The 26,821-nt window shown below is 34.3% G+C and overlaps 2 protein-coding genes across 3 annotated transcripts; both read right to left on the bottom strand.

Moving 5' to 3' along the window:
* Nucleotides 3,263-3,956, bottom strand: LOC109335636 (uncharacterized protein At4g14450, chloroplastic-like). The gene has a single exon (XM_019571792.1). It carries the CDS (start codon nt 3,830-3,832, stop codon nt 3,545-3,547), a length of 288 nt encoding a protein of 95 aa, XP_019427337.1. The 5' UTR covers nt 3,833-3,956; the 3' UTR covers nt 3,263-3,544.
* On the bottom strand, nt 5,591-17,807 carry LOC109336611 (actin-related protein 9). Of its 2 annotated transcripts, none has more exons than XM_019573317.1 (20): nt 17,642-17,807; nt 17,477-17,549; nt 17,251-17,360; nt 17,076-17,135; nt 16,910-16,975; nt 15,352-15,457; nt 14,666-14,871; nt 14,149-14,266; nt 13,900-13,967; nt 13,380-13,469; nt 12,802-12,852; nt 12,458-12,589; nt 10,928-11,017; nt 10,773-10,843; nt 10,491-10,690; nt 10,372-10,415; nt 10,237-10,286; nt 9,523-9,568; nt 7,649-7,699; nt 5,591-6,039 (listed from the first exon to the last, which is right to left on the bottom strand). In XM_019573317.1, the coding sequence occupies exons 1-20, from the start codon at nt 17,642-17,644 to the stop codon at nt 5,896-5,898; spliced, it is 1,779 nt and encodes a 592-aa protein (XP_019428862.1). In that variant the 5' UTR covers nt 17,645-17,807; the 3' UTR covers nt 5,591-5,895. The 2 variants fall into 2 exon arrangements, with proteins under 2 accessions (XP_019428862.1, XP_019428861.1); XM_019573316.1 differs by having other exon boundaries at nt 13,900-13,964; nt 14,146-14,266; nt 17,642-17,806.

Below are 26,821 nucleotides of genomic sequence, written 5' to 3'. Positions count from 1 at the left end.
TAGCCGTATCATCTCCCATCATCATAAGATTGAGTCCATTTTTCTTTTGGGATGTTGTCTAACCAAACAGATGCCCTCAAATGTTTTTGACGCAACACAACAAGCATTCACTCAAATTGAGGCCGCATCAACTCATACCTACAACAAGTTTACCAATATTAACATAAATCACAAAAATAAGTAATTTAACATAAATCACATAAAGTTCAATACATACCCATTTCGATGACCTTTTCTTTCATATCATTATCTCGGAACTCCTTGTTGAAATTGCTAGCAACATGACAGATGCAATATACAAGTTGTGCATTACACCATTGTGGGAGCTCATTACGAAGTGCACCCAAACAAACCTGTACCCCTATATGATATTATATAAATGTTCGGTTGTGGGGTAACATATATCCGAAGATTGTAGAAAAATCATTCTCATGCTTCTTTGGTCTCTCCTTCCACAATGGTAAATGCTACTGGAAATATACGTCTATTACCATATTGTGAACTAGCTATTAACAATGTTTCAGTATATTTTCCAGTCAAGAATGTGCCATCCACTTGAAGGATTGGTTTGCAAAAAGCAAATCCTTCAATGCTTGGTTTGAAAGCTCAAAATACCCTATCAAGAATTGAAGTATTATGTTCTGCATGGTTAGATGCTGAATATCTTACAATTGTACCTGATGCATAATATTGGACAACATTCAACCAACGAGGTAACTCCTTGTACGATACCTCTCAATCACCATGAATTTAGGACATTGCTATTTGTTTAGCAATCAAAGCCTTCCTATATGTCATCATATAACCAAAACGAGTGCCTACCTCTTTCACTAATGCTTTAATTGGTATACCAGGAACTTCAGATACTAATTGAATAATACAACTTGTGATGAATGATGAGTTCAATTTCTGTGATCTTGAGATATATTAGTGGATACACAAGTGCGTCTTTCACTAATTTTTCTAATCTCCCTAATATCACGCTTCATACTTTTCGATGCTCGAATTCTCCATTCACACTCAACACCATAATATTTATATTTTGCAACATATCTATCTGGCCTAGACTCATCCACATGGTAATTAAAAGAATTCTTAATATGAAATTGTTTTATAGCATTTATTGTTGCTTTCTTTGAATCAAGTTGCATACAAACAAACAGATCATTATTAAAATCATTACTTATGTCACTGGGGTGGAGGAGTGTATATCATGTTTGGATCTCATGTATGTCATACATGACTTGGATGTCGCGTTGTACATCCACGACATTGCCATGGAAGTCGTGAATGGGGACTATGATTTTGGTCAACTCTGACATAATAAAGTGATCTCGTAATGTTGGAAAGTTGTGGACCTCATCCACGAGTTCCATTAAATCTGTATTAGTTCCATAAATATTTTTAAACATACACCAAATGTGTGATAGTAAAATTTGACTATACTATCCACGTAAATTTTCCTAGAATGAACAGCCCAAACAAGTTGACAGGAGCATTAATGAAGACAATAAAATTAGACCTTATCACATGATTATAAGCATAGCTGCATAACTATATATCTAATATAAGGAAAAGTGTAATTAATATATATTGTTAGTGTAAATACTTATATATATTGAGTATGTCATATACTATTTATTTGTATTACTTTTTTGGAAATTTAATGGTTAAAAATGAATGATGAATAATATAATAACAATATATAAAACTCTAATACATACATTTTTTCCTCTAGAAATAAATGCATAATTACATTAAGAGCAAATAATATATCAATACTAGTTTTCTGTACAATTCATGAAAGAAGTTTAACAAGCATAATATAAGCAAGAAGCAAGTTGTGCATACACATATTTACAAGTTAAGCATGAACTAGTTTGACCCTTTCATAAAATATAACCGTTTATATACTTTATAAGTCAAATTGCAATGTTGTATCAGATGCCTTCTTATGGTATAACAAATCAATAAAATGTCCATCATATTGAGGATTTCAAAATGTACAATCTACAATGTATTCAACTGATAAAAGAAGCACCACACTGCATTTGCCATTCCATGCAATCTTCAAAGTGATAGCATCTGATACAAATCATCCCTAGCTTCTTCACCAACTAAATGTGGATAGCAACGTATTTTCTCTATGACGATAATATTGTCAAGTATATGAGACTCTCGTCTAGTAAGATCTAAGGAGAGTAGATGTACACAATCTTATTTTCACAAAATAAATAATTCTAATATCATGTTATTAAAGTTTTTATGTCAAATTAATCCTTCAATATGAAAAACGGTGCAAAATTGAATCTGGATCCTCTGATAGGAGCACTTTACATCAAGGGTTATTTTATTTTTAGATTGGTCAATTTGCATAAAGATGAAGCAAAGGTTGATTAGACACAATGATTTTCTGATTAACCCAAATGTTTATAAGATTGATCAATTAAGTATGATATTGCCATATTGGTTCGTTGTGGAGAGCTAAAGAAATAGAGTACGATTCCAAAAGATCCAAAGTGTGCCCAAGTTCATAACCTTAAGATTGAATAACTGCTATATAGGAGTAGAGAGGAATCCATCTCAGTTTAACTATGTAGGACAAATAACATTAGAAAAAAATTAAATAAAAAAAGATGGCAAAATGTAAAAATTAACATGGTAAGTTGTGATGATGGAAAGCAAGTAACAATATGTAAGTGGCATGGGAATTTTTGTGTCCCCTCTACACGTGAACTAGATATGTCTTGTTTCATTCATGTTCTGAACATCACATGTGTTTAAGAACTTTTTTTCCAATGCCCACTTAAATGCTTTGTATTTATAAACCATTGCATATATTGTTTGTTATGGAGAAATAATAGTTTGTTGTACCATCAACCTCCTCCACTCTATTCCTTAACCTATGACACCATATTATGATTGACTCCCTTGTAGAATCAATATGAAATTTTATATATTGTATACATGGTTTTAATGTCAGATCTTGGTAGTTTACTCCAATTTTACACTTTTAAAACAACACTAATATGATAGAGTAAATTTATAGATATTAAGGTCCTATATTAAATTTATAAACTCTATGAAAAAGAAGATAACTTGGTATCCAATCTAACGGATAAGATATGATAGTGTTGGAAACAAAGCGAAAACCAGTGTCACCACATGAAAGATTCTTGACCTTGAGCCTCTCACACCCACACACAAATCCATACAAGATTCTTCACTCTTCACCCACAAATAAAATAAAAAATGAAATCCATACAAGATTACAGACTAAAATCACTATATGTATGAAACTATATACCAATCAATTTACATAGAGAAAGTTACATATTTCAACAAAGAAGTTTAATTTATGCCACAATATAAATAAAAATGAGGAAAGGCTAAAAAAAGATAAAAGTAAAAATAGAAACACACTGAGTTTATGACTATGTTTGATGTTCATATTCACATCCCCTGTATGCAAAATCACATAAAACCTTTCCCCAAAAATAAAAATAACAATAAATCTCAATTCTTTATCTTCATATTTTTCTACCTACACAGGAACAAACAAAGGAACTATCGGCGCCGGTTCATAACAGAACGGAGCCGCCGGGTGCTGCCACATCTTGAACACCACCGTCACCTTCTCCATCTCTGCGGCGCCTACGTACTTTGGCTTCATCTCTTGAGGCTTCACCTCCATCGGAAGCGGCGGCGGCGACGCCAGCGGAGAAAGCAAGGGGATCGCCACGTTCCACTTGATCTCGCGGTTTATCTGCAACGATGACGGTGCACGCCTCTGTAACCGACTTGGATGATGTTGCTGCTTGGAATCTGCCATCGGAAGAGGCGGTTGGCGATGAATTTTTCAGGCGAAGAGAAAGTGTGTTTTGTAGTTTGATTGATTGGGAGAGAAAAAAGATTGTAGTTAAAGGGATGAAGTATTGTTTTGTTTGTATATAGGGAATAAAATATGTTTGGATGATATAAAGAAATCGGCTATTAAAATTATAACATGTATTATATTTAATTATTTTTTATAAAAATATCTCTAAAAAAAATTAAATAGTATAAATGTTATACTTTTACTAAGGAGATAAGTTATCTACTAAGGGATAATTTATTCTTGTATATATATAATAATTGTAATAATGTGAGAGATGCACATTTTAGAAATCTGAAGGGTGAATTGGTCAAAGTGGGGTTCGGCTAAGGATCTTGACTTTGCTGCCACACACAACGGCGTGGCTGCTCTCACACACCAATTAATTCTTTTTCTTTGGTTTTTAAAGTACTAAATTAGTATTCAGATAAAATTTATTACATTCAAATAGAAGGAAAAAAATATTATTCAATGGAATGAATGGTTTGACCGGTCTCTTGAGTTTTTATTTTGATCATCATAATACTTTTATTTACTCAGATAATTTGAGAGCAGATTTTTTTGTATTACTAAGAATATTCTCTCATGTTTTGGTAAGAAAATTTCTTTTAGAATACGTAATTGTCTTTCTTATTAAGTGTTGTTTTCAGAAATCGAACATTGACATTTTAGTTATTTTAAAATTTAACATGTTTTACAACACTGATCAACATCTTGTTGATTTAATTTCATCGATGACATTTTTTTTATTATAAATTATACACAATCATCATGACAGAGCCTCCTCTGGGGTGTGCTGTATGTGCAAGGCACATAGCCAAAGTTTAAGAGGGACCCAAATGTTTTTTACACTCACAACTAACTTATGATAAATATATATCATTGTTTTCTATTTTTTAATCAATTGTATTATCAATGATTATTACTATACATAAAAATGCATTCAATATTTCACTGGTTATAATAATCATTGGTTTGACCTGAGATGAGTAAAGTGCAATATAGTTTAATATTATTACAATTTGTCTATTACCTATTTTGTTTAAAATTTATTATAAAATAATATAAATAACATTTTTTGATATATAATCTGTACTTGCTTTTATTTTGGACTCTAAATTTTATTCAAACTTTGACATACAAAATTCATAGAGGTAATTTATTTTTTATAATTTTGGGGCCCATATATTATTCCCACACTGGCTGGGCCTATAAGATGTGAGGACCACCCTTGACAACCATTGATAAATTTAGTGATGGTGAAAATAATGTTGTAGTTAACTACTAATAATTGGCTTTGTTTTGCATTTTTTATATTGAATTATAACATCTAAATATTTAATTATTCATATAACTAACTCTCTTTCCCACGAGGATAGAAAAAAATGTGAAAAATGTTGTCTTAAATCAAAATTAAAATAATAAAAGAGAAGAATTCAAAATTTCACACTATAATTATGACTATTGAGAAAGTTGAAAAATACATTGATGTAATATTATCACATTTCAAGTGAGGTTAATTACTTATTGTGGTACAATTATGCAAATGCCTTACACTTTGACAACACATCACATTATACTTTGACATATACAACTCATGGGAGCATATCTGTTGATGGGAGCATATCTGTTGATGGGAGCATATTTGTTGTCCCATATAGTGTTACTCTTTGTAGCACGATAAAACAAGCTCTTAACCATTAATCCTGGCCTTCATTTTCAAAGGAAATTTAATCCATATTCAACCATTAAGATCAAATAATCATGTACCTAACACAATAGCCACTCATTTTCATTAGTGGCTACAGTCTCAAGGCATATCCATAATTCAGATCCTAAATCACTCTTTAAACCCAATTGAACTGATTTCATCCCATGGCAGAATAATAATTACAACATTGAAAAGAAATGCAGTGGATAAGAATGCATGCACTTGTCTGAAACTAAGTAATCAAGTAGAGCCTATTTAAGATATCATTAACATTCTTTGTTTATATTTTCAAAGTAGTATCACCAACCTTTCAAGAATTCATGTAACACATAGCTTGAGCTTGAATGTAATAAGAATCCTTGTATTTTCTGTTACTTCCAATGTGAAGTCCATTGTGAATCCAATCCTCCCTAGTTATCCAAGCATCCCTACCTAAATCAAGTACTCCAAGAATCTGTGAAGGAAATAGCAGATATGTTATGATTAGTAAAATAAACGGAATATATGAACATGTACACATGATCACCATGGTAACTTTGATAACACTTGCAAAAGATTCTCATTTTTTAACAAAATTAATAAATGACTTAGAGAGTGTATTTGGCACAACGGTAAGGTTGTTGTTTAGTGACCATGAAGTCACGGATTCAAATCTTAGAAACAGTTTCTCTGTTTGCGGGGTAATGTTGTGTACATCTACCCTCCATATATCCTACTAAGTAGAAGCCTCATGCAATGGGCCGTCATTTTTTAATTAATAAATGGCATAAAGGATTGTGGTCACCCCAAGCTTCTTCATCAACAATCTGATTATAAAATCAGCAAATGATATATTGATCAAAAGTAACTTGAAGTGGGACCTGAACTGAGGAAGTTTAATTCTAACTACTTCCAGAATTTCAATAAGCCTACGTCCATAATTGAAATTCTTTTGGAACACTGGCTCTGAAAATCCAATAAACTAGACATGAAAGAACCATTTCTTACAGAAAGACAAGTCAAGAACTCCAAAAATAAGGGTTAAGCATCATTCTTATGTTAGAAGTCCTTAAAAAAACGGCTTCCCTATATTTAAATAGAAGACAAGACAACAACCTTAACATGACATTGAAGAAAAGGCAGAAACTATAACACTGTGACAAGGCTGACTCTTTGTAAAACAAAAACTCAAATATCAGAAAATATTGACTCTCGAGGGAAAAGGCAGCCTAGTACACGAGACTCTCACTTAGTGGAATCTAGGGATGATAGATGTACGCAGTCTCACCTCACAAGCGGAAAGTATATGAAATTTATAAATTTATATTAATAAGATCAAATTAAATTTCCATATATAAAAGTAACATAATAGTAGCAGTAGAAGAACTACAAGTCCTATATTTTATCCTATATCATTAGGAAAATTTTACACTATAATGGAGGGTTGGCCATGGCAAGCTAACCATCTGGGTTCCAGGAATTATATCCGGCCATATGTCTAGATCGCCATACAGCACTCGCTAAAAGAGGGCGAGGGTAGTATATTTAGACAACTGACCCTTTAACATATCTTAAATTTACTCTCCTAGCCATTTTATAAAAGCCACTTCCAAAGTTTCTAGCATGATTATTCAATGTGGGATCCTACACCAAGGCAAGTTTAACATGCAAGACAAGTTTTTAACAAATGAATTGTTATAAAAACAATAAATCATGATGCACATCTACAAAACAATACCTAGCAATGCTTCATTCTTTGTATTCATGACTGCTTAAAATAATAAATAAAAAAACAAATGAATGAATGAAGTAAGAATGTAATATTTCTCCCCCTATGAAATTGTTCAGCTTAGCTAAACTCATACTTAGTTTCTATTAACATAAGATATCATATTGTCCATCAAGTTAATATTAAAAGATCTCAACATTAACATCCAAATATGATGAATATATATATATATATAATAGTCACAATTTAAGAATAACTAGTAGTCACATTTTACTTATAGAACCATTCAAAAACCAACAAGAATAAAATTGTTCAGTATACGGGAAGCATCATGGTCAGAAATGCTCAAACATACCGCTCCACCTTTCCATGGCACAAAAGTCGGATTTGTCCTTGATTGTAGAACCTAAGTGCATTACAAAAAGATCACATGACAAAATCAGAGACATTTGCTTAACAAGAAATGCACAGCACATTTATGCATTCAAATTTTACATAGAGAAATACATACAAAAAATAACAATAAGAAAAAAAATAGGAGCTCATCATAAGAAACTTGCAGCATTGAACTCATAAATGTTAAAGTGGTTTTTGAACTATATATATATATATATGCTGAACTTCTTTGTTAAAGTGGTTTCTACGGTAGATAATGGAGAAGCAAATTTCACATAGAACCTATAGGTATCAAATACAATATCACCAATCTATAACAAGAATGGGGTGGAAAATGGATGGATTAGATGAATTCTTGATGAGACCATTTTGGATAGATAAAAATAAAACATTTATGTTAAAGATGTATATTAAAATTCCAATCCATTCATGATGCGTTTAATAAATGAATATCCAACCCACCCATTAATTTTTTTATGGATGGATGTTCAGTCAAAGATTATAGGAACAAATCCAAATCGTCATCTGGTTCATGCAGTAAAGGTCAAAAACCTTTATATTTGTGAATGGGAACACATGGTGAAGGTGACTACAGGAACTGGCAGTGTAACCAAGCATGGTGCTGACCAGTGACGTTCCTAGGAATTTTAGATTGTTGGAGCAAAGATAAAATAGAAGAAACATATTTAGGTAGTGGGGGCAAAAGAATCCAGGAGATCTGTCACTGTTGCTGACAGCTGTGAAAAACAAGAACCCAGGAGATGCTGAAGCTGAGGTTGAAAGGATACACGAGGTTTCTGTGTTTTGGTTCGGGTTTTATGTTCGGATTGGAAAGGTCAAGTAACTCAATTCCTTTTTTGTCTAATGAATGAAATCAATGGATCATGGGATATATGTTGGAAGGTCCATTAACCATTATTAAGATAGTCTCATATCAAATAGGAATATGGTCAAGCCAATGCTTATAAGGCTTAGGTATCACTTATCCTATACTTTGGGGATTGAGTTTGGCATAGCTTGCACAATTCTAAGATGGTATCGAAGTCTGACCAATCACGGTATTAGGCCATCCGTAGATGTCCATTCATGCAAACTTCACGCACTAGATGTCCAATCCTAGGCAAGAGGGGTGTTAAGATAGTCCCACATCAGATGGGAATATAGTCAAGCCAATGCTTATAAGGCTTAGGCATCCCTCACCCCATGAGCTAGTTTTTAGGGTTGAGTTAGACATAGCCTACACATTTCTAATAACCATCTAACACTAAAAGTTGACCTATCAAGTGTTTTTTTAAAGGAAATACAATTTTATTGACTAAGGCTGAATCAAATGATCAGCAAGAAAGGCATGGGGCATTAAACCTGGCCCTGTCTACATATGCAAGCACCACCCATTTTGCCAGATTATGGGCTGTGCAATTTACTGTCCTATAAACAAAAGAAAAGAGGCAAGAATCAAATTGTTCAACTATGAACTATGCTACATATGGAACTCTTAATTAGTTATTTACTATATAAATTGAAAGGATTGGGTTGGGTTTATACATGGATGGACCGGATAGATGATGGATCAATGGATGTAATTGCCACCATTGCCATATATACTTGTGGGTATTTTTTATTTATACTATGTGATAAAAATTACAGTGTCTTAATGGCGAGTATGCCATTTGACCAAATTGTGCATATACAGCTATCATCTAAGTACAATAACCAAGCCTTAATCCCACTAGGTGGGATTGGTGAATAATATAGAAAATAGTTTATCATCTAAGTACAAATAATTTTTTAAACAAAAGGTGAATAATATAGAAAATAGGATGTGAAACTAACCTCCACGGTGTCAATTGCTTCATTTGGAGGAATGGCATGTAAAACTCTGACATATAAGTATAGTGAAACACAGCCATCAGCTTAATATAATGAAATAATTAACAAAATCATTCAAGACACTGGGATGTCCAAATTTGACAACAAAAATACAACCACCACCAAAGCATTTTCCATTGGGAAGGAGAAACTACATGGATCAAACAAGTCACCATGTTCTGTCAAAAACCAATTTTTTCAACAGAAGGTTATGATCTAAATCCTTTTTAATGATTTCACTTGAAGTTTTTCATGGTTTCCATCTACCTTCGGTTGTTGGGCTACCAAAAAATTTACTTTAATATTGGATTCATGTTGAGGTCGTTAAATTAACAACATTGCATTTCCTTCCAGCATCTAACATTAAGAATCACAAAAGCATTTTATCGATGTAGATATTGCATTCACAATTTGTCAATATCAAGGAAGTTGGTAATCTCAGTTTACATTTTTGGGGATACAGAGAAGTTTAGGGGAGAATAGATTTTCAGCTCAGAGGTCAGGGCATGCCACAAGCCATAGAGAGAGCTTACTATAATCCTTACAAATCACTAACTAATGGCTAGTTCTTTTCTTACTTTAATTATGAAGCAATACATGAATTATCATTTAAAACATCATATCACAGCTGTCATTGGGTCATTAGATATGCTAAGGTAAATCAAAATCAAAACCAACCTTTCTTCTACCGCAGGAACTAAACCACTTGTCAAAGCCACCCCGCCAATCTATTAAAGGTAAACGTTTCAATTCCTTCTGATCAACATGTAATATTAAGAACACATATTACACAGCTCAACATGTAAAACTCACCAATTGTATGCTACAAAATAATTTTCTCTGGATGTCTATGCGCCCTGTGAATACAAACCAAACAGTGAAAAAGGCTTCAAATCTATGCATAAGAAATAGAGAAAAGAATTAAAAATTACCAGTTGAGAGAATGCAGTTAGTAATAGCCTCTGCAAGGCCGACTTTTTCTTCTTTTTTTGGCTTAGATGAAAAAACTGGATAGCTTTCCCACATGGGTAATCCTCCATTAAAATTGGGATAGAACGTATCTGACATGTCAGACCTTCGGGAAAAATCAATATTCCATGTATCTTCTAGAATATCCTCATAGTCATGAAACCTAGCAAGGGAAACCAATAGCATTGTGTAAACACAAAATTGTTCAAACATGTTCACAACACAGAATTTCTGAACACACTAACCAGGTACGAGGTGGAGGAGGATACACATCCGGAACAAAAAGCGTTGGATAAAACAACCCCATAGGAGGAACCTATTCAGCAATGGTCAGAACTGTCTAAGCACAGGCTAGTCCAAAGGCAAAACGCAAAGGTAAATGAAGAAAGGAGGTACATACATTAAGAGCAGTAAGCCTTGTCTTGTGAGACCCAACTGGCACTTTGTCCTCATAGGAATGAACTACTGCAACAGCATCAAGTTCCCCCTCCTGTAGACAAGACAGTAGAGGATTAAAAAATGAACCCAATTTTGGAAGCAAGTACAAATTTAGAGGAGCAGCACTGGTCATAGTCGTATGTGATGAATTTTTTAAGTCATATGTTCTCTTTATCAGATGTTAACATTTTCTTCTTGTTTTAACATCCATGTTTCTCAAGTGAAGAGTGAAGATGGATGTTTTCGCTTTTCATAGGTTAAATTAATTATAACTAAAAACAGGGCGGCTCATTGCACGAGACTCCCACTTAGTGGGGTTTGGGAGGGTAGATGTACGTAGCCTTACCCCTGCAAGCGGAGAGGCTGTTTCTAGGGTTTGAAACTATAACCTCATGGTCACTAAGCAACAACCTCACCGTTGCGTCAAACTCACCCTCTTTAATTATAACTAAAAAGAACGTTTTCTGTAATCCACACAGAAAAACACCACTGAGGGATTTAATTTATAGATTGAAATACAGAACATTGGCATAATATTAAAAGGATAAACTCTATGTAATCTATACGCATGAAGCCACTAATACTCCCCATAATTTCAACAGTCCGGTGTTTTAACCTTGGTGTCAAATCAGACAAAAACACACTTATACTCATTACCAAGAAAACTAATGTAAACCACTCCCACTATTTTTAATGACAGTATGATTTTCAGGATTTCAGTTACACCTAATATAGCTCCATTTCTGACTACATAGATGTTTTGTTGTGGAGTGCAGCCTGAGATGCTGCACATGTTATATACCACAATATATATTGTTATTTGCTCTCTTTTTTCATTTATAGTATTTTCATGTGCAGTTCAAAAACATGAAAAACATATCCACAGAGGGGCACAATGTTGCTGCAACCCAATTAAAAATGATAAATCCTGCTTGCAAACAATGGTCGTGGTCAAGTGACTCACGTGAGCTTTAAATTACTCAATGAAATGTCTGTTAACTTAGTAACAAGGTGCAAGTATTTTAAATTAGTAGTATATCAGTTAAATGAACTAAAAGTAGTAAAACCCACTTTCATTTCACAATATTTCTCTTTCAGTTGATTTAACAGTTTGCAATTAAAAGTAATATATTTAAAATAAAAAAGGGCAGCCCAATGCACAAGGCTCTCGACTAGTTGAGTCTGGGGATAGTAGATGCACGCAGTCTTACCCTCACAAGCGAACAGGTTTTTCCAGGATTTGAACTCATAACCTCTAGGTCATAAGTCAAGCAACCTTATCATTGCATCGTGACTCACCCTCTTATAAAGTATTATATAGGCTTAATGATGTGGAATATTGAATCTTACCCACATGAGAAACATTTGTAGCCAAGTAATTTGTTAGGTAAATTATGTTATTCTAACAAATGTTTTAGAATAACAGGGTCTAACTCAACTCTAGTTATTCTAATATGGTATAATTAGAGATTAATAAAAAAGTAGAACTCACTTTGATTTCACAATATGTCTCTTTCAGTTGATTTAACATTAACAAATCTATAGGCTTTGTCAAAATATCTGTACGAATTTGTGGCCATGTCTGGTGATGCCTTTGAGTCCATAGAAGGCACCTTGCTATATCCTGAAAATATGAAGTTTTTATTTGGATGACAACATAGAATACTAACACAAATTATAATTTGGAACAGAGAAAATAAGGTCAGCAGCAGTTAAGATGTTTTCTCATATATGAATCAGACAATCTAACTAATGCAGTTGAATGAACAAAAACAACAAATAACAAGTGCATCAAGCATGGTAACGTGTGCATATCTTCCAAACTATATTTTGTACCTCACCGCCAAAAGGTAAAGTCTTCAAAGTTGAAGGCAGAGTACCTCCATCCTGAACAACAAAATAAGCAGTTAACTACCAAAATTAGTCACGGCAGAAATGAGAAAGGATCTAAATGAATTGTTTGAGAGGTATGACACTCAGCATCATGTAACAGAAATACAATTTACAAGGTTTGGTAAGAGGAAGCTATTCATTAGACACTAGTTCCTATGTAGGCTAGATACGATTAACTTGTGATGCTTGAATCTGTGTTTATTCATCGGTATTTTAAAATGAGATAAAGTTCAAGGGGTGTATATACACTTCACATAGTTATTAACCTCATACTCGGTGGTGCTGAATAGACATGCAGTGAAATGATGGTTGTAAGAGGAGTAGATTATGAAACTAATAATCCAAAAAGCCAAATTCTAGCTTTGCACTCAGGCAAATTGTTACAGCATTTTGTTACTCCAACCCAACTTCCAAGACATCACAATAGAGACTTCAAGTTATAAATTTATAACTAAACCAGACTAAGAAACAAACAAGATGTGTTATGAAGAAAAAGTAAAAGACACCGAAGTTGTGCTTACCTCTATGCATATCATTGATGTCACCTGAGCACCAATATTTACAACACAAGCTGTAGATAATCCATTTCCAAAAATTGCAGCAAGACCTTCCTGGCCAACCAATTCCATATGAAGCTATTAGAAACTACTGGAGAAATCTTGAAAAAGATTCACTTTTATGTACAAAATGCATGAGACTTGGGAAAACTCGAAAAAAGTCTGCCCCAACACCTTCCAACAGTATGACTCAGTTCCATTTGGAATCTGCAAAACTATTGGAGTCTGGAATTACCCCAGGGGCGGGGCTATCCCACAACTGCTTATCTTAACACATCACTTAAGTTCCCTCGATTCAACATGCTAGATTCCGATCTCAAGGGACTTAACCCACTCCTTGAGAATGAAGCTTGCCGGTGATAGCCATTAGTTCACAGGTGTAAAAGGAGTTTGGTATACCCCCAAAAGTAATTTTCAAATGTTAACAACAGCAACAGAGTAATCAGGATGGTCAACATATAAACTAATAACAACAAGATATTACCTGGTGTACTACTGCTGAGCCGAAGCAGAGTTCTTGCAGTACTAAAGATAGCATTTCCTTTATTTCTGCTTGTGGCAAGGATAAAAACATATAATTACTATAGCAGGAGAGTAAAATTGGACTTCTAAGGTAACCCCAACATGCACAAATTAATGGATGACATTGTCTTTAAAGTACTTATCACATGCTTGTCTGACAAGAAAAGGTGAAAAACTCTACAATTCAAAATAATTAAGTTCAAGGTACCACGATTATCAAATGATTCTGGCATCACAAGAATAGCAGAGTACATATTTCTTTCATTGCGAGGAATATGCAGCTTATCTATCAAAATCCAGTCCCATATAGCACGTAGATCTTCAAGTACCTGAAAAATAGGCAGTGCTAGCTATGTCGAATGAAAACCAGAAATAAGCTCAACATTCAAAAGTATCATTTCTCAATATTAGTAATAAGCTATAATGACTTATATAGAGAACTCAAAGGACCCTAAACTACAAGGACAAGCAACCAAAACTTCAGACTATAGTGATCCTAATATAGTTATGTTGCGCTAAAAGCATTAATTGTTTAATTAATAAATAATCAAAGGCCACCTATAAGTTTTGACATTACATATTTACATTATAATGCGACATTTAACTTGTACGATGGAATACATAACCCACAAGATACACAATGTATATGTTTATATTGTCAATCAACTACATGGTATTTAATTAACATTACTTCATTCGTTGTATTCTGGTTTGAAAGTGACAAGTACCTGCTGCATGGAATAATGTTGTGAAATATTCAAGTGCCCTCTGCGGATTGGACGACATAAACAATATGGTTCAGATGGGGGTATTCTTAATGCTTCCTCGCCAAAAATGAACTCCCTGAATTTTTCTTTGCTCACATCCGACTCCTTTGAATCAGTACCTTCTTTTGGATCCAAAGACTCAATTTTCACATCTTTACTTGAACTCTCTACATATGCGAAATTGTAATACATATATGGTGTTAGGAACCCAACTCAGACAAATGAGAAATTGATGAAAAACAGGGAAATAGAAGAACAATTATGTTGCATGACCGAGTCAGAGATGTAGAGGAGAAAGAGTTCTCATCCAAGGGTTTCACTTTCCCCTTAACAGAGGGTTTCCATTTTCACACAAACTACAATCCTCTGAATGAAAATCCTATAAATATCCTGATCTAGGCTCGGATAAAAGGTGAAGGTTGTATTAAGTAGTTGACAGTCAATGTAAAACTTTATCGAATCTGATATGGAAAATTTCAAAAAATGAAAAACGAAAAATTTAAATTTAATGTGTTAATGCAAGCTTTCAGCAACTTGTCAAATCATATTCCTGCTACATTCAGAACAAATTTTAGTAATTTCTAGAATACGACTGAGGAACACAGGAAAGTACAAAGTAAAATGCAAAGAGAATTATTTCCTTTTACCTACTGCTGAAGATGATGAAGTAATGGCTTCCTCATTAACATTAGTCCAGGTGAAGGGCAAATCTTTCCTGATAGTATGTGGATTATGTCCATCAACACGTCCCATCTGCACATTATGTACAATGAAATTCATAGTATTAACGTAGATAATATATATTAATATATGCATATGCATATAAAAAATAAAATTCTGTAGGTCCTATATTTTAAAAGTGGATATTTTTATTTATCTGATCATAAATCTAACCCTTTGAAAGAGAAAAGGAAATTGTAATAGAAGATATCAAAAAAGGGAATGGAAAAACAAGCATCAAAATAATTCTCCTCACCAATGAAAGAATATTAAAAAGGAAACTGATTGCACATATGCAAGCTGGAAGCATGCTGTGAATGGTAGATGCTATCACAACTTAAGCATTTGTCAAGATTCATGGTTTAAACAACAATGAGCCTATGACTCAGTCTTATCACTTTTATGGTGATACAGTAATCCTATAAACCGATAACAATTACCTTTTCCAAATAAATTGTTCTTACCTGATCTAAAGAGTGGGAAAGTGACTTATCAGAAACCTTAGAATTCATACTTGTTAAAACATTCATAGATTCATTTTTATGTATCGCTACAATAATGAGATCCTCAAAAATGATCTACCACCACATTCTTTCACTACATATGCTGACGCTGTTATTTTACTTCTTTTGTCATCTGTAAGTTTCCAGTTTTACCAGATAGATTGTGTTCTATTTGGAGGGGATCTTTTAATAGAAAAAAATAACCATCAAAACAGAAGTGTCTATGTGATACTCTTTTGCTGTCAAATCACATAGAACCCTTAACTGGCATGTGTGAATTGACAAACCTACGAGCATGAGATCCTAATGACCAGACCTGACCCGTGATTTTTTCCATGGGTGGGGTTGGCTACATGGATCAAAAGATGTGACAATGGTCTATCATAAATCATGTCCATAGACAAACCATTGATATTTGGATTCTTCTTTGTAGTTCCGCCTATAGTTTTTCTTAATCTCTCTCTGCCTCCAGTATGAGCTAACCTCCATTTGATTTACTATATGATGTGCATTCAATGTATCTTAGAACCATATACTTACGATTATACGTAAAATTAAATAAGTAAGCCTGGTGAAGCATATAATCACAATCTTTCTTTGTATTAAGGATTAAATAAAAGAAGTAAACTTACAGAAACGTAAGAATGCTCGAAAGGGCCAATCAATTTACAAACCTCTTTTCTTCATGAATAATATATTTGTCTAGCAGCACATAGTTCACAACTTAACTTCAGCTCAAAATCTTTAACACAGCAAGTACAACAAAATTGCCACAAACTTCAAACTGATTTAATTCCATGCTTTGAAGGGGGTAATAGTAACCCCAACCCAAGCTTAAACGGTTCAAAAGAAAGACAGAGCATATCCAAACATTTTCACATGACACAGACTACACTAACAGAAGAACCAAGAAATGTATATGAACTAGAACAAAAGGGATGAGTCCAATTGAACTGTACTCTGAATAAGACATTCCATGTACCTTGCGAGGGAAAGAATTACTGGGAACTTCTTCATCCAGAAATGGTATCTTCAAAAGTGATGCAACCTTTATTTTGTGTTTGATTGAACAAGAAAGAAAAAATCAATACTAGAAAGTCATAGGATAAAAATCACAGGTTACAGCTACGCAATGTGAAATAACTTACAACATCATAAGCTTTCTCCCTTTCCATATGCTGTGCAGTTGTAACCTGACTATTAAGCATCTAAATGCAATTAAACAAAAACAATTAACAATTGAAGTAAAGCAATGTTTGCATAAAAGGGGTTTATAAAAATCACTTGAACAAATATAGGAATATGAAACAAAATTCTAAAAACCTGATCTTGAACATTCCTCTTAGGAACTTGTTTGGTATGGCGAGCAATGCAATGAGGAATGTTATAAGGGGTATCCTGTGAAGCCAACCCAATTCTAATATTTGCAGAACCTAAAAAAATTTCAAATTTTAAAGTGATTGGTATTGATTTCACATTGAATTAAAATGATAATGAGAATAATATGGCAAATGGGTATTGTGCAAAAACATTTATTTTGCAAATATACCTGGGTTGATAACAACAAGATTGGAACCTCGTTCTGACATGATTTGTGAAGGAAGCGCGGTTTTAAGGTAATCCTGTAATATGAGAACACATATCCGCAATTAATGTCAATATCAGAACAAAACAGTGTAAGCTACGTGAGTGAGAGAGAGAGAGAGAATTGTACCATTGGAAAAAAGAGTGTTGTGAGAGTGAAAGTGAAAAGTTTTGCAGAACCCTTTGGAAATTTTGGCCGTTGTTGTGTGTATAATGCTTTTCCTTTTGGTCTTTGTTCACTTTATTTGCTTCTGTGAGTACCGGCTAGGCTATTGCGTTTCTATGATGCATAAACATAGCACTTTCTGGTAATTAAGTTTGAGGATGGGTTTACTTTGAATTTTGAAATAATGGCAAAAATACCATTCCTATGGTACCGGTTAAAATACTCACAACAGATGCCGTAAATATAGTGAAAATGAGTATTATGATATCTGTTCCATGGGTACCGTATATTTATAAATTTATTTTTTTAATTATATAATTTATATATATTACATTGCTATTATTATTTTATAATTATATATTATGTATTTTTGTAATATTTTATAATAAATTTTAGTGATTGAGATATATAATAAATTTAACATGTAAATAAAATTTATTATTCATGGAATAATTATTTTATATGTATAAATTATTATAAAATTATAAATATATATTGAAACTTAAAAATATGTGGGGTACTTGCAAATACCCCTACCCATGTGGGTATGGGTATGGGAAAGCACTACTCGTGCTCGTTCACCTTGTTGTCATCCTTAAACGAGATATAAGAATGGGGCAAATGAGGGCAGGGTACCCAAATCTAACCCTGAAATTTAAAACTCGACTCCGTCTCGGAATAAAAGGGGTTAAAAATCATATTACCATCTTTTTTTAGATAATCCAAACCTAAAATTATTATATATATATATATATATATACCCATTTACACTTAAATTGGGCAGGAATATTATATATAATTATTAATTTTAAATATATCATTCTGATTTGGAGTTGGTTTTGGGTATGATATTATCTGTACCAAACCTAAATATTATATTCAGGTAAAATTTGAACTCAATCATAATGAAATTTTCCTGTTAAATTCGAGTTGAGTTCGGACAGATATTACAGATTTAGTTTTCATTGTCATCTGTAATGAGATATATATTTGGATGGATGAAAAATTATTTATCTTTTCATATAACATTCATTTCATCATAACTAAAATTAATATTCATATGTTGTTGGTGTTTGCTTTGCTAGGTTTTAGCTTGTTGTTTTGTTCCTACTTGTACAAAAGAAAAGAGCAAAAATATGTTGTATTAATTTTTTATACATAAATACATTTCTATAAAAAGTTGTACTAAAAATACTTCATTTTTAAAACTTTTCGAAACCAAGAAGACATTGGTTTGGAATAGAATGTGTTTTATTTTACTATATTTTTCTCTTTAAATTACACTAATAGAATTCCTAGTTATTGATGTTTATGTTGATTAATATTTAAACAAATTAAGCTTCCATCATTTATTATCATTTCTATTTAAAAAAAATTAACTTTTCAAAGAGCTAGATAAATCAACCAACTTGTAAAGAAACAATTTTTCTCAATACCCTATTAGTTAATGTAATATGTTTAGGCTAGGACATGTTTTAATTGACCTATATTTGATCCCAAGGTTATTTCAGAACATAATTATAAGGTGATCAAGTATGACTATGTCTAAGATAAGAGTTTAATAAAAATGGATAGTAGTTTATACAAAACCATTTTGAGGCAAAATATCATCAAAGTGAGTTTTGCATATCTAAAAAAATCTATATATAACTTAGAGATGCATTTAAAAGTAATGTTAAATAAATTTTTTGTAGCAAATAGATATATGATAAAGAAAGTGTGTAGTTAAAATGTTTGTCTCCAAATCTTTTTATAGGACTCAAATCAACCATGTCAATCCTCACTTGCAACCATCACTCACATCATAATTGGCCTTCACTACCACGTAGGCGAAAAAGGAAAACCAAACCATTACCTAAAAACCACCGTAAAAAACACCATCTCCATTACCCTTATTACCAATCTAGGCTATTTGTGAAGCTCCAACCCTCATCCAAGTATTGTGTGTTGGAGAAATTCCTTCTCCATCCGAAATCCATAGAGTGAATGCGGAAGTCTTTATGACCATGGCTTTGTTCCCACAACCTAATGTGTATGCCCATACATACACCCGAATGGAACATCCATGGTCCAGACCGAAGAAACCCCAAATGAGTTCATGGTGAAGATGAAGAACATACCTTGTTGAGCCATTTCCGGAATCTCGAAGGTATGAGGGTGCGATGATCTTCCAGATGATAGAGCGCCGAATGGTTTTCCTTTAGTTCTCTCTAGAGGGGAATGAGAGAATACCTTAGTTTCTGAAAAGTGTTGCTTTGAGGTTAGTTGGAGGAGGCTTATCCTTATGCCTTATAAGCCCTTATGGATGAGTGGATAGTGTTATCCTATCCTGGATAACACTATTCTCATCCTACCTTATTCTCCTCCACCTTTACACTTGAAAACCTGTTGCTCTACAAATGGGGACCATAACCCATAAAAGTAACCCCGTAGTGGTTACTACTTTAGTTGCAATAATTTTGATTCAGTCCCTTCATCAAATCAGAAATTGTCTGAAGGTATCTACACTTATTATTATTTCATGACACATATGCCCTTAGCCACCAAATTAATTACTTAAGATCATTTTATATTTTGGCTAATTACATAATGACCATAACACAATTATTGAATTATATTTGTGACCCATAAATTGTCAGAAATTCTAACAATCTCTCACTAGTCACACATATGATTCTCTATACGTGTTATCCTTAATGCGAGCTCAAATATTGCCATTATGACTTAGGCATACCTAAATTATCCCGTCCATTGGTCATGTCTCCATATCGAATCACAGTGAACTTCGCCATATCAATCATGGCTAATTCAACAATGATCACCAACATTGACACAACTAAATGACATAGATACATCCAGAAATGTGTAGCATGAAAATTACATGAATATGATCTGTACATGTCAATTTTCAACTGGTCCTACTTAACTTTAGTGAGATCCTTAACAATAACATAAAACCTTATTGTACAAAGTATAATGACAGAATACCAAACTGAATGATTAATCAACTGAAGTTTGAATACAATGTATTCATAAATAATACTGAAATCACATAATAAAAGTGTGCACTTTCTAACTTCCACTAAACCAAAATATCCTCACACTGTAGAACACCCATGTGAGCAGTATGTTCATGAAAGACCTTGGGTGTGATAGCTTTTGTAAGAGGATCCAGTTAGTGCCTAAGTGTTCTATGGAAAGCTGTCCACTTTGTACCTTCTCCTTAACAACTAGGAACTTAATGTCGATGTGTTTCGACTTTGCCGAACTCCTATTGTTGTTGGAGAACAACACGGCTGATTTATTGTCACAGTATAACTTTAGTGGTCTTTCAATCCTTTCCACAATCCGCAGCCTAGTGACAAAATTTCTCAGCCATGATGACTGAAGTGATGCCTCATAACATGCTATATACTCTGCTGCCATGGTGGATGAAGCTACAAGGTTTTGCTTGGCAGAATGCGAAGAAACCGCACCACCAGCTAATAGATAAACATAGCCCGAAGTATATCGTCTACTATCATGGCATCCCGCAAAATCGGAGTCAGAATACCAATGATCTCTAATTGGTCTGATCTCCTATATGTGAGCATATAGTCTTTTGTCCTCTTTAAGTACCTCATGACCCTTTTGGCTGCTTTCCAATGGTCCATTCATGGATTACTCATATATCTGCCTAAAACTCCAACTATGAACGCTATATCCGGACGCGTACATACTTGAGCATACATAAGACTCCCTACAACTGATGCATAAGGGATCTTTTGCATTTCCTGAATTTCCAGATTTCCTTTAGGGCACTGATTGAGACTAAATTTGTCTCCCTTAGCAACTGGAGTATCCATTACTTTACAGTCCTGCATGCCATACCTTTTGAGCACCTTTTCTATATAGCTCTTTTGTGATAATCCAAGAATACCCCGAGATCTGTCTCGGTGTATCTGGATTCCTAATACAAATGAAGCTTCACCAAGATCCTTCATTTCAAAACTATTGGATAGAAATGTCTTGGTTTCTAACAAGGTACCCACATCATTAGTGGCAAGCAGTATGTCATCCACATACAAGAGCAAGAAAATATACTTGCTCCCACTGAACTTGTGATACACACAATCTTCAACTGAATTCATCTCAAAACCAAAAGAGAGAATCACCTCATGAAATTTGTGGTACCATTGACGAGACGCCTGTTTTAGCCCATAGATGGATTTTGTCAATTTGCAAACCATATTCTTTCGGTCTCCCGTTACAAAGTGTTCTGGTTGCACCATATAAATCTTTTCATTAATGTTTCCATTTAGAAAAGCTGTTTTGACATCCATCTGATGAAGCTCCAAATCATAATGTGCTACAAGAGCCATGATTGTCCTAAGAGAGTCTTTCGATGAAACCGGAGAGAAAGTCTCTTTATAGTCAATCCCTTCCTTCTGAGTAAAACCCTTAGCTACAAGACGTGCCTTATACCTCTCCACATTACCATTAGAATCCCGCTTGGTCTTAAAAATCCATTTGCAACCAATGGGTTTCTTACCTTCTGGTAATGGGACAAGTTCCCAAACTTTATTGTCTTGCATGGATTTATACTCCTCTTTCATTGCTTCAATCCACTTTTCCGAATTGGAACTTTGGATGGCTTCACGAACGTTTAATGGATCATTGTCCATTAAGCCATCACCCTCATGTTCCAAAAGAAAGCAAATGTAATCATCCGAAATTGCATTTCTCCTTTCTCTAGTGGATCTACGCAAAGCTATAGGCTCTTGCACCTCTTGTCCATGTTCCTGAGGGTTTTGAGTTTGTCCTTCATGAATTACTAACTCACCTTGAGCAGGGAAGGTTTCATCAACTATGTCCTGAGGAGGTTCCAAATTTGCTTCTTCAAAAGCAACCATATGAATCGCATCTGGAATAGATACAGATTCTTCCTCTAAGACAAAGTTTCTAACCTTATCTTCCCCCTCAAACTCAACATCCTCAAAGAACGTGGCTGTACCCGTCTCAAATATGGATTTCATACTTGGATCATAAAATTTATAGCCCCTTGATTTTTCAGAGTAACCAATAAAGTAACTACTCACTGTACGGGAGTCCAATTTCTTTTCATGAGGCCTATAAGGCCTTGCCTCAGCTGGACATCCCCACACATGAAAATGCTTCAGACTTGGCTTTCGCCCAGTCCAATGCTCATAAGGTGTTTTAGCAGTTGCCTTAGTTGGTACCCTATTAAGAATATAAGCTGCTGTCTTAAGTGCCTCTCCCCAGAGTGACTCTGGTAAGGTAGAGTGACAAATCATACTCCTTACCATGTCCTTAAGAGTCCGGTTTCGTCTTTCAGACACACCATTCATGCTAGGCGATCCTGGCATGGTGTACTGTGGGACTATACCACATTCCTCTAGGTATTTGGCAAAAGGCCCTGGACGTTGTTCACCTGAACCGTCATATCTACCGTAGTATTCACCACCACGGTCAGATCTGACGCACTTAATCCTTTTGCCGAGTTGATTTTCAACCTCAGCCTTAAAAGTTTTGAACACGTCCACCGATTGGGACTTTTCATGAATTAGAAAAATGTATGCATAACGAGAATAATCGTCTATGAATGATATGAAATATCGTTGACCATTCCAGGAAGCCGTAGGGAATGGCCCACAGATATCCGTATGTATCAATTCTAAGACGTCCGAAGCTCTATATGCACCATATTTCGATTGTTTGGTTTGTTTTCCTTTTATGCATTTAACACAAACATTAAGGTTTGTGAAGTCAATGGAATCCAAAATCCCATCTGACACAAGACGCTCAATTCTCTTTTGAGAAATGTGACCTAGGCGCTTGTGCCATAATGCACCTGAATTATTATTTTCAATCTTACGCTTAGTACCACGTGATTCCACATTCAGGGTTTCGCTATAATCAGTTATGATATTCAGCATATAAAGGTTGTCATTCAACATAAGTGAACCAGTTCCAATAACATTTGAATTTAAAGACAATTGAACCGAATTGTTTCCAAATGAACAACAATAACCAAATTTGTCCAAATATGAAACAGAAATCAAATTCCGTCTAAAAGACGGTACAACAAAAGTGTCTTTCAAATCCAAATAGAAACCAGTACATAATAACAACCTAAAATGCCCTATAGCTTCCACTTCTACCGATTTCCCATCGCCAACATATATGTATCTTTCAACATGATTAGGCTTTCGGTAGCTCAGGCAACCCTGCATTGAAACACTGATGTTAGAAGTTGAACCGGAGTCTAACCACCAGGTGTTTCCAGGTACTGAAGTTAAATTGACCTCAGAACAAACCAAAGCAAGAAATGTACCTTTCTTAGCACGCCAGGCGTGATACTTTACACATTTCTTCTTTTGATGTCCAGTTGCTTTGCAAAAGAAACAGACATCATCCTGCTTCTGTTTCTTTTGCACTGAACCCTTAGCAGCTTCATTCTTGGGCTCTGAAGTGATTTTCCTTTTGCCCTTGTCTTTAGAGGTAGTAACATAATGGGCACTTTCAGTCCTCTCTCGCTTCAATCTTTCCTCTTCTTGCACACAAAATGAAATGAGCTCATTAAGAGTCCATTTCTCCCTTTGACAGTTATAAGAAATCTTAAACTGACTGAATTGTGCAGGAAGAGACAGTAAGACCAAATGAATGAGCAAGTCTTCCGACATGTCAAGCTTAAGGGCCTTAAGTTTTGAAACGATGTTGGACATTCCCATAATGTATTCCCTTATGTTTCCCTTGCCTTGATACCTCATGGAAATCAAGTTCTGTAACAGAGTACTTGTTTCCGCCTTATCGCTCTTTGCAAAGCGCTTTTCAATCTCAGCAAGGAAATCTTTGGCACTATTTATCTCATCCGAGATAGTACCCCTAAAGACTTCTGGAATGCCACGCTTAATGATCATCAGACTCATGCGATTAGAGCGATCCCACTTCTCATAATCCTTCCTCTCTTCAGAGGAACTAGATTCCAAAGGAGAAGGAGGTTGCTCTACCCTTAGTGCATAGTCCAGATCCATGCAGCCAAGAACAATTTCCATGTTCTCTTTCCAATCCTTAAAATTTTCACCATTAAGGACCGGAACCGAATTCAAATTTGCAGATATAGAAGCAATTGATGTAGCTGATTGAAACAAAAGACAAAATATTAAAATATGCTCACAACCCAAAATTATCATTGTGCTCAAAACAATGGTATGTCCAAATCAAGATACCTAGTGCACCATCAATATCAAGTCTTTGGACAGTGATATCAACTGCAAGTGATACTCTTGTTGTAATGATCAAACATTCATAATAAGACATGTCAACTGACGAATCCCTCTTTGGATTGATTCATCAGTCACACGTATAAAACTTTAGAATTATGACATGTTTATCATCACAGGTGTATATGGTATTCGGCCAAATATTAACTTTCCTTTGGGCCAGCTAATACCCGCATGAATGACCATACACACTTCCATCCATTATTCCTCATGAGTTATATCCATGAAAGAGGTCACTTTGGCGACATTTCACTTCATTTGGCTCACTTGAAATAACAGACAACCTTAATGGACAACCAAACAACAATTAAACCAATACACAAAGATACTGAAATCCCAAAAATAATATAAATAAAAATAAAAAATAAAAAATTTTCTCTCGCTCGGGCGAGCAAAATCTCGCTTGAGCCCTAATAAACACATCAAAAACCCTAAATCAAACCAGATTTGGGAAAGAACATGAAAACCTAATTTCACAAATGAATCATATTGGGGTGACTCTGATACCACTTGTTGGAGAAATTTCTTCTCCATCCGAAATCCATAGAGTGAATGCGGAAGTCCTTATGACCATGACTTTGTTCCCACAACCTAATGTGTATGCCCATACATACACCCGAATGGAACATCCATGGTCCAGACCGAAGAAACCCCAAATGAGTTCATGGTGAAGATGAAGAACATACCTTGTTGAGCCATTTCCGGGATCTCGAAGGTATGAGGGTGCGATGATCTTCCAGATGATAGAGCGCCTTACGGTTTTTCTTATGCTTAGGGTAACTATTTCTTATTGAATTGTGATTTCAATCTCACAAACTCTACTATCTTTTATGTACTTGATAAGAATGAGAGAAAACACAATCAATGCTAACGTATATAAGCCATTTGCGAGTATATACTTAATTCTACTTTTGTCAAATTTTGAGATATATAATATTGTCAACCATGCCAACATGGGAATGGGAGATATTATGAACTATTCATGGTTAATAAATGAGGTAGTTTTAGTTTTATGGTTACTTATTGTTTTTGGGCTAATATGTAATTACATACATTCAATGAAAAAGTCCTAGTATATACATCAACTCATTTATGAATATTGCAAGAGTGTTACCTTCTTGGAAGTGTTTATCCTTATAGTCTCCTATAATCTTGAAGGAAATCATTACATTTACAGTATTGATATTTAACTATAATCTCAACTTATTGAAAGTACTATGCCAGTTTGCCTCTGCGTTTGTCAATACTTATCCTTATACCTTATAAGCCTTATGGATGAGTGGATAGTGTTATCATATTCTGGATAACACTATTCTCATCCTACCTTATTCTCCTCCACCTTTACACTTGAAAACCTGTTGCTCTACAAATGGGGACCATAACCCATAAAAATAACCCCGTAGTGGTTACTACTTTAGTTGCAATAATTCTGATTCAGTCCCTTCATCAAATCAGAAATTGCCTGAAGGTATCTACACTTATTATTATTTCATGATACATATGTCATTAGCCACCAAATTAATTACTGAAGATCATTTTATATTTTGGCTAATTACATAATGGCCATAACACAACTACAGAATTATATTTGTGACCCATAAATTGTCAGAAATTCCAACATTGTGTGATTATGATGTCGAGTTTGTATTAGTGCGCTCCAATGATTCAAGCATATGAAGCTTTGAGGGATGTTGGTATAGTAAATCTTTGTGTGTACTAGTTGCAAGTGGTGGAGGGTTGAATTTGAGTTTGTTGAATTAGAAAAGGTTGAAGAAGTCCATAATGGTAGATCAATAATTGTTTCAAATGAACCTAGTGGCTGCACTAACAATGGGAAAGTGTGATGATATGAGTGGAGGAT

This window comes from Lupinus angustifolius, chromosome LG20, assembly GCF_001865875.1.
Source record: "Lupinus angustifolius cultivar Tanjil chromosome LG20, LupAngTanjil_v1.0, whole genome shotgun sequence".
Classification (NCBI taxonomy): Eukaryota; Viridiplantae; Streptophyta; class Magnoliopsida; order Fabales; family Fabaceae; genus Lupinus; species Lupinus angustifolius.
This window is presented reverse-complemented; position numbering and strand designations above follow the sequence as displayed.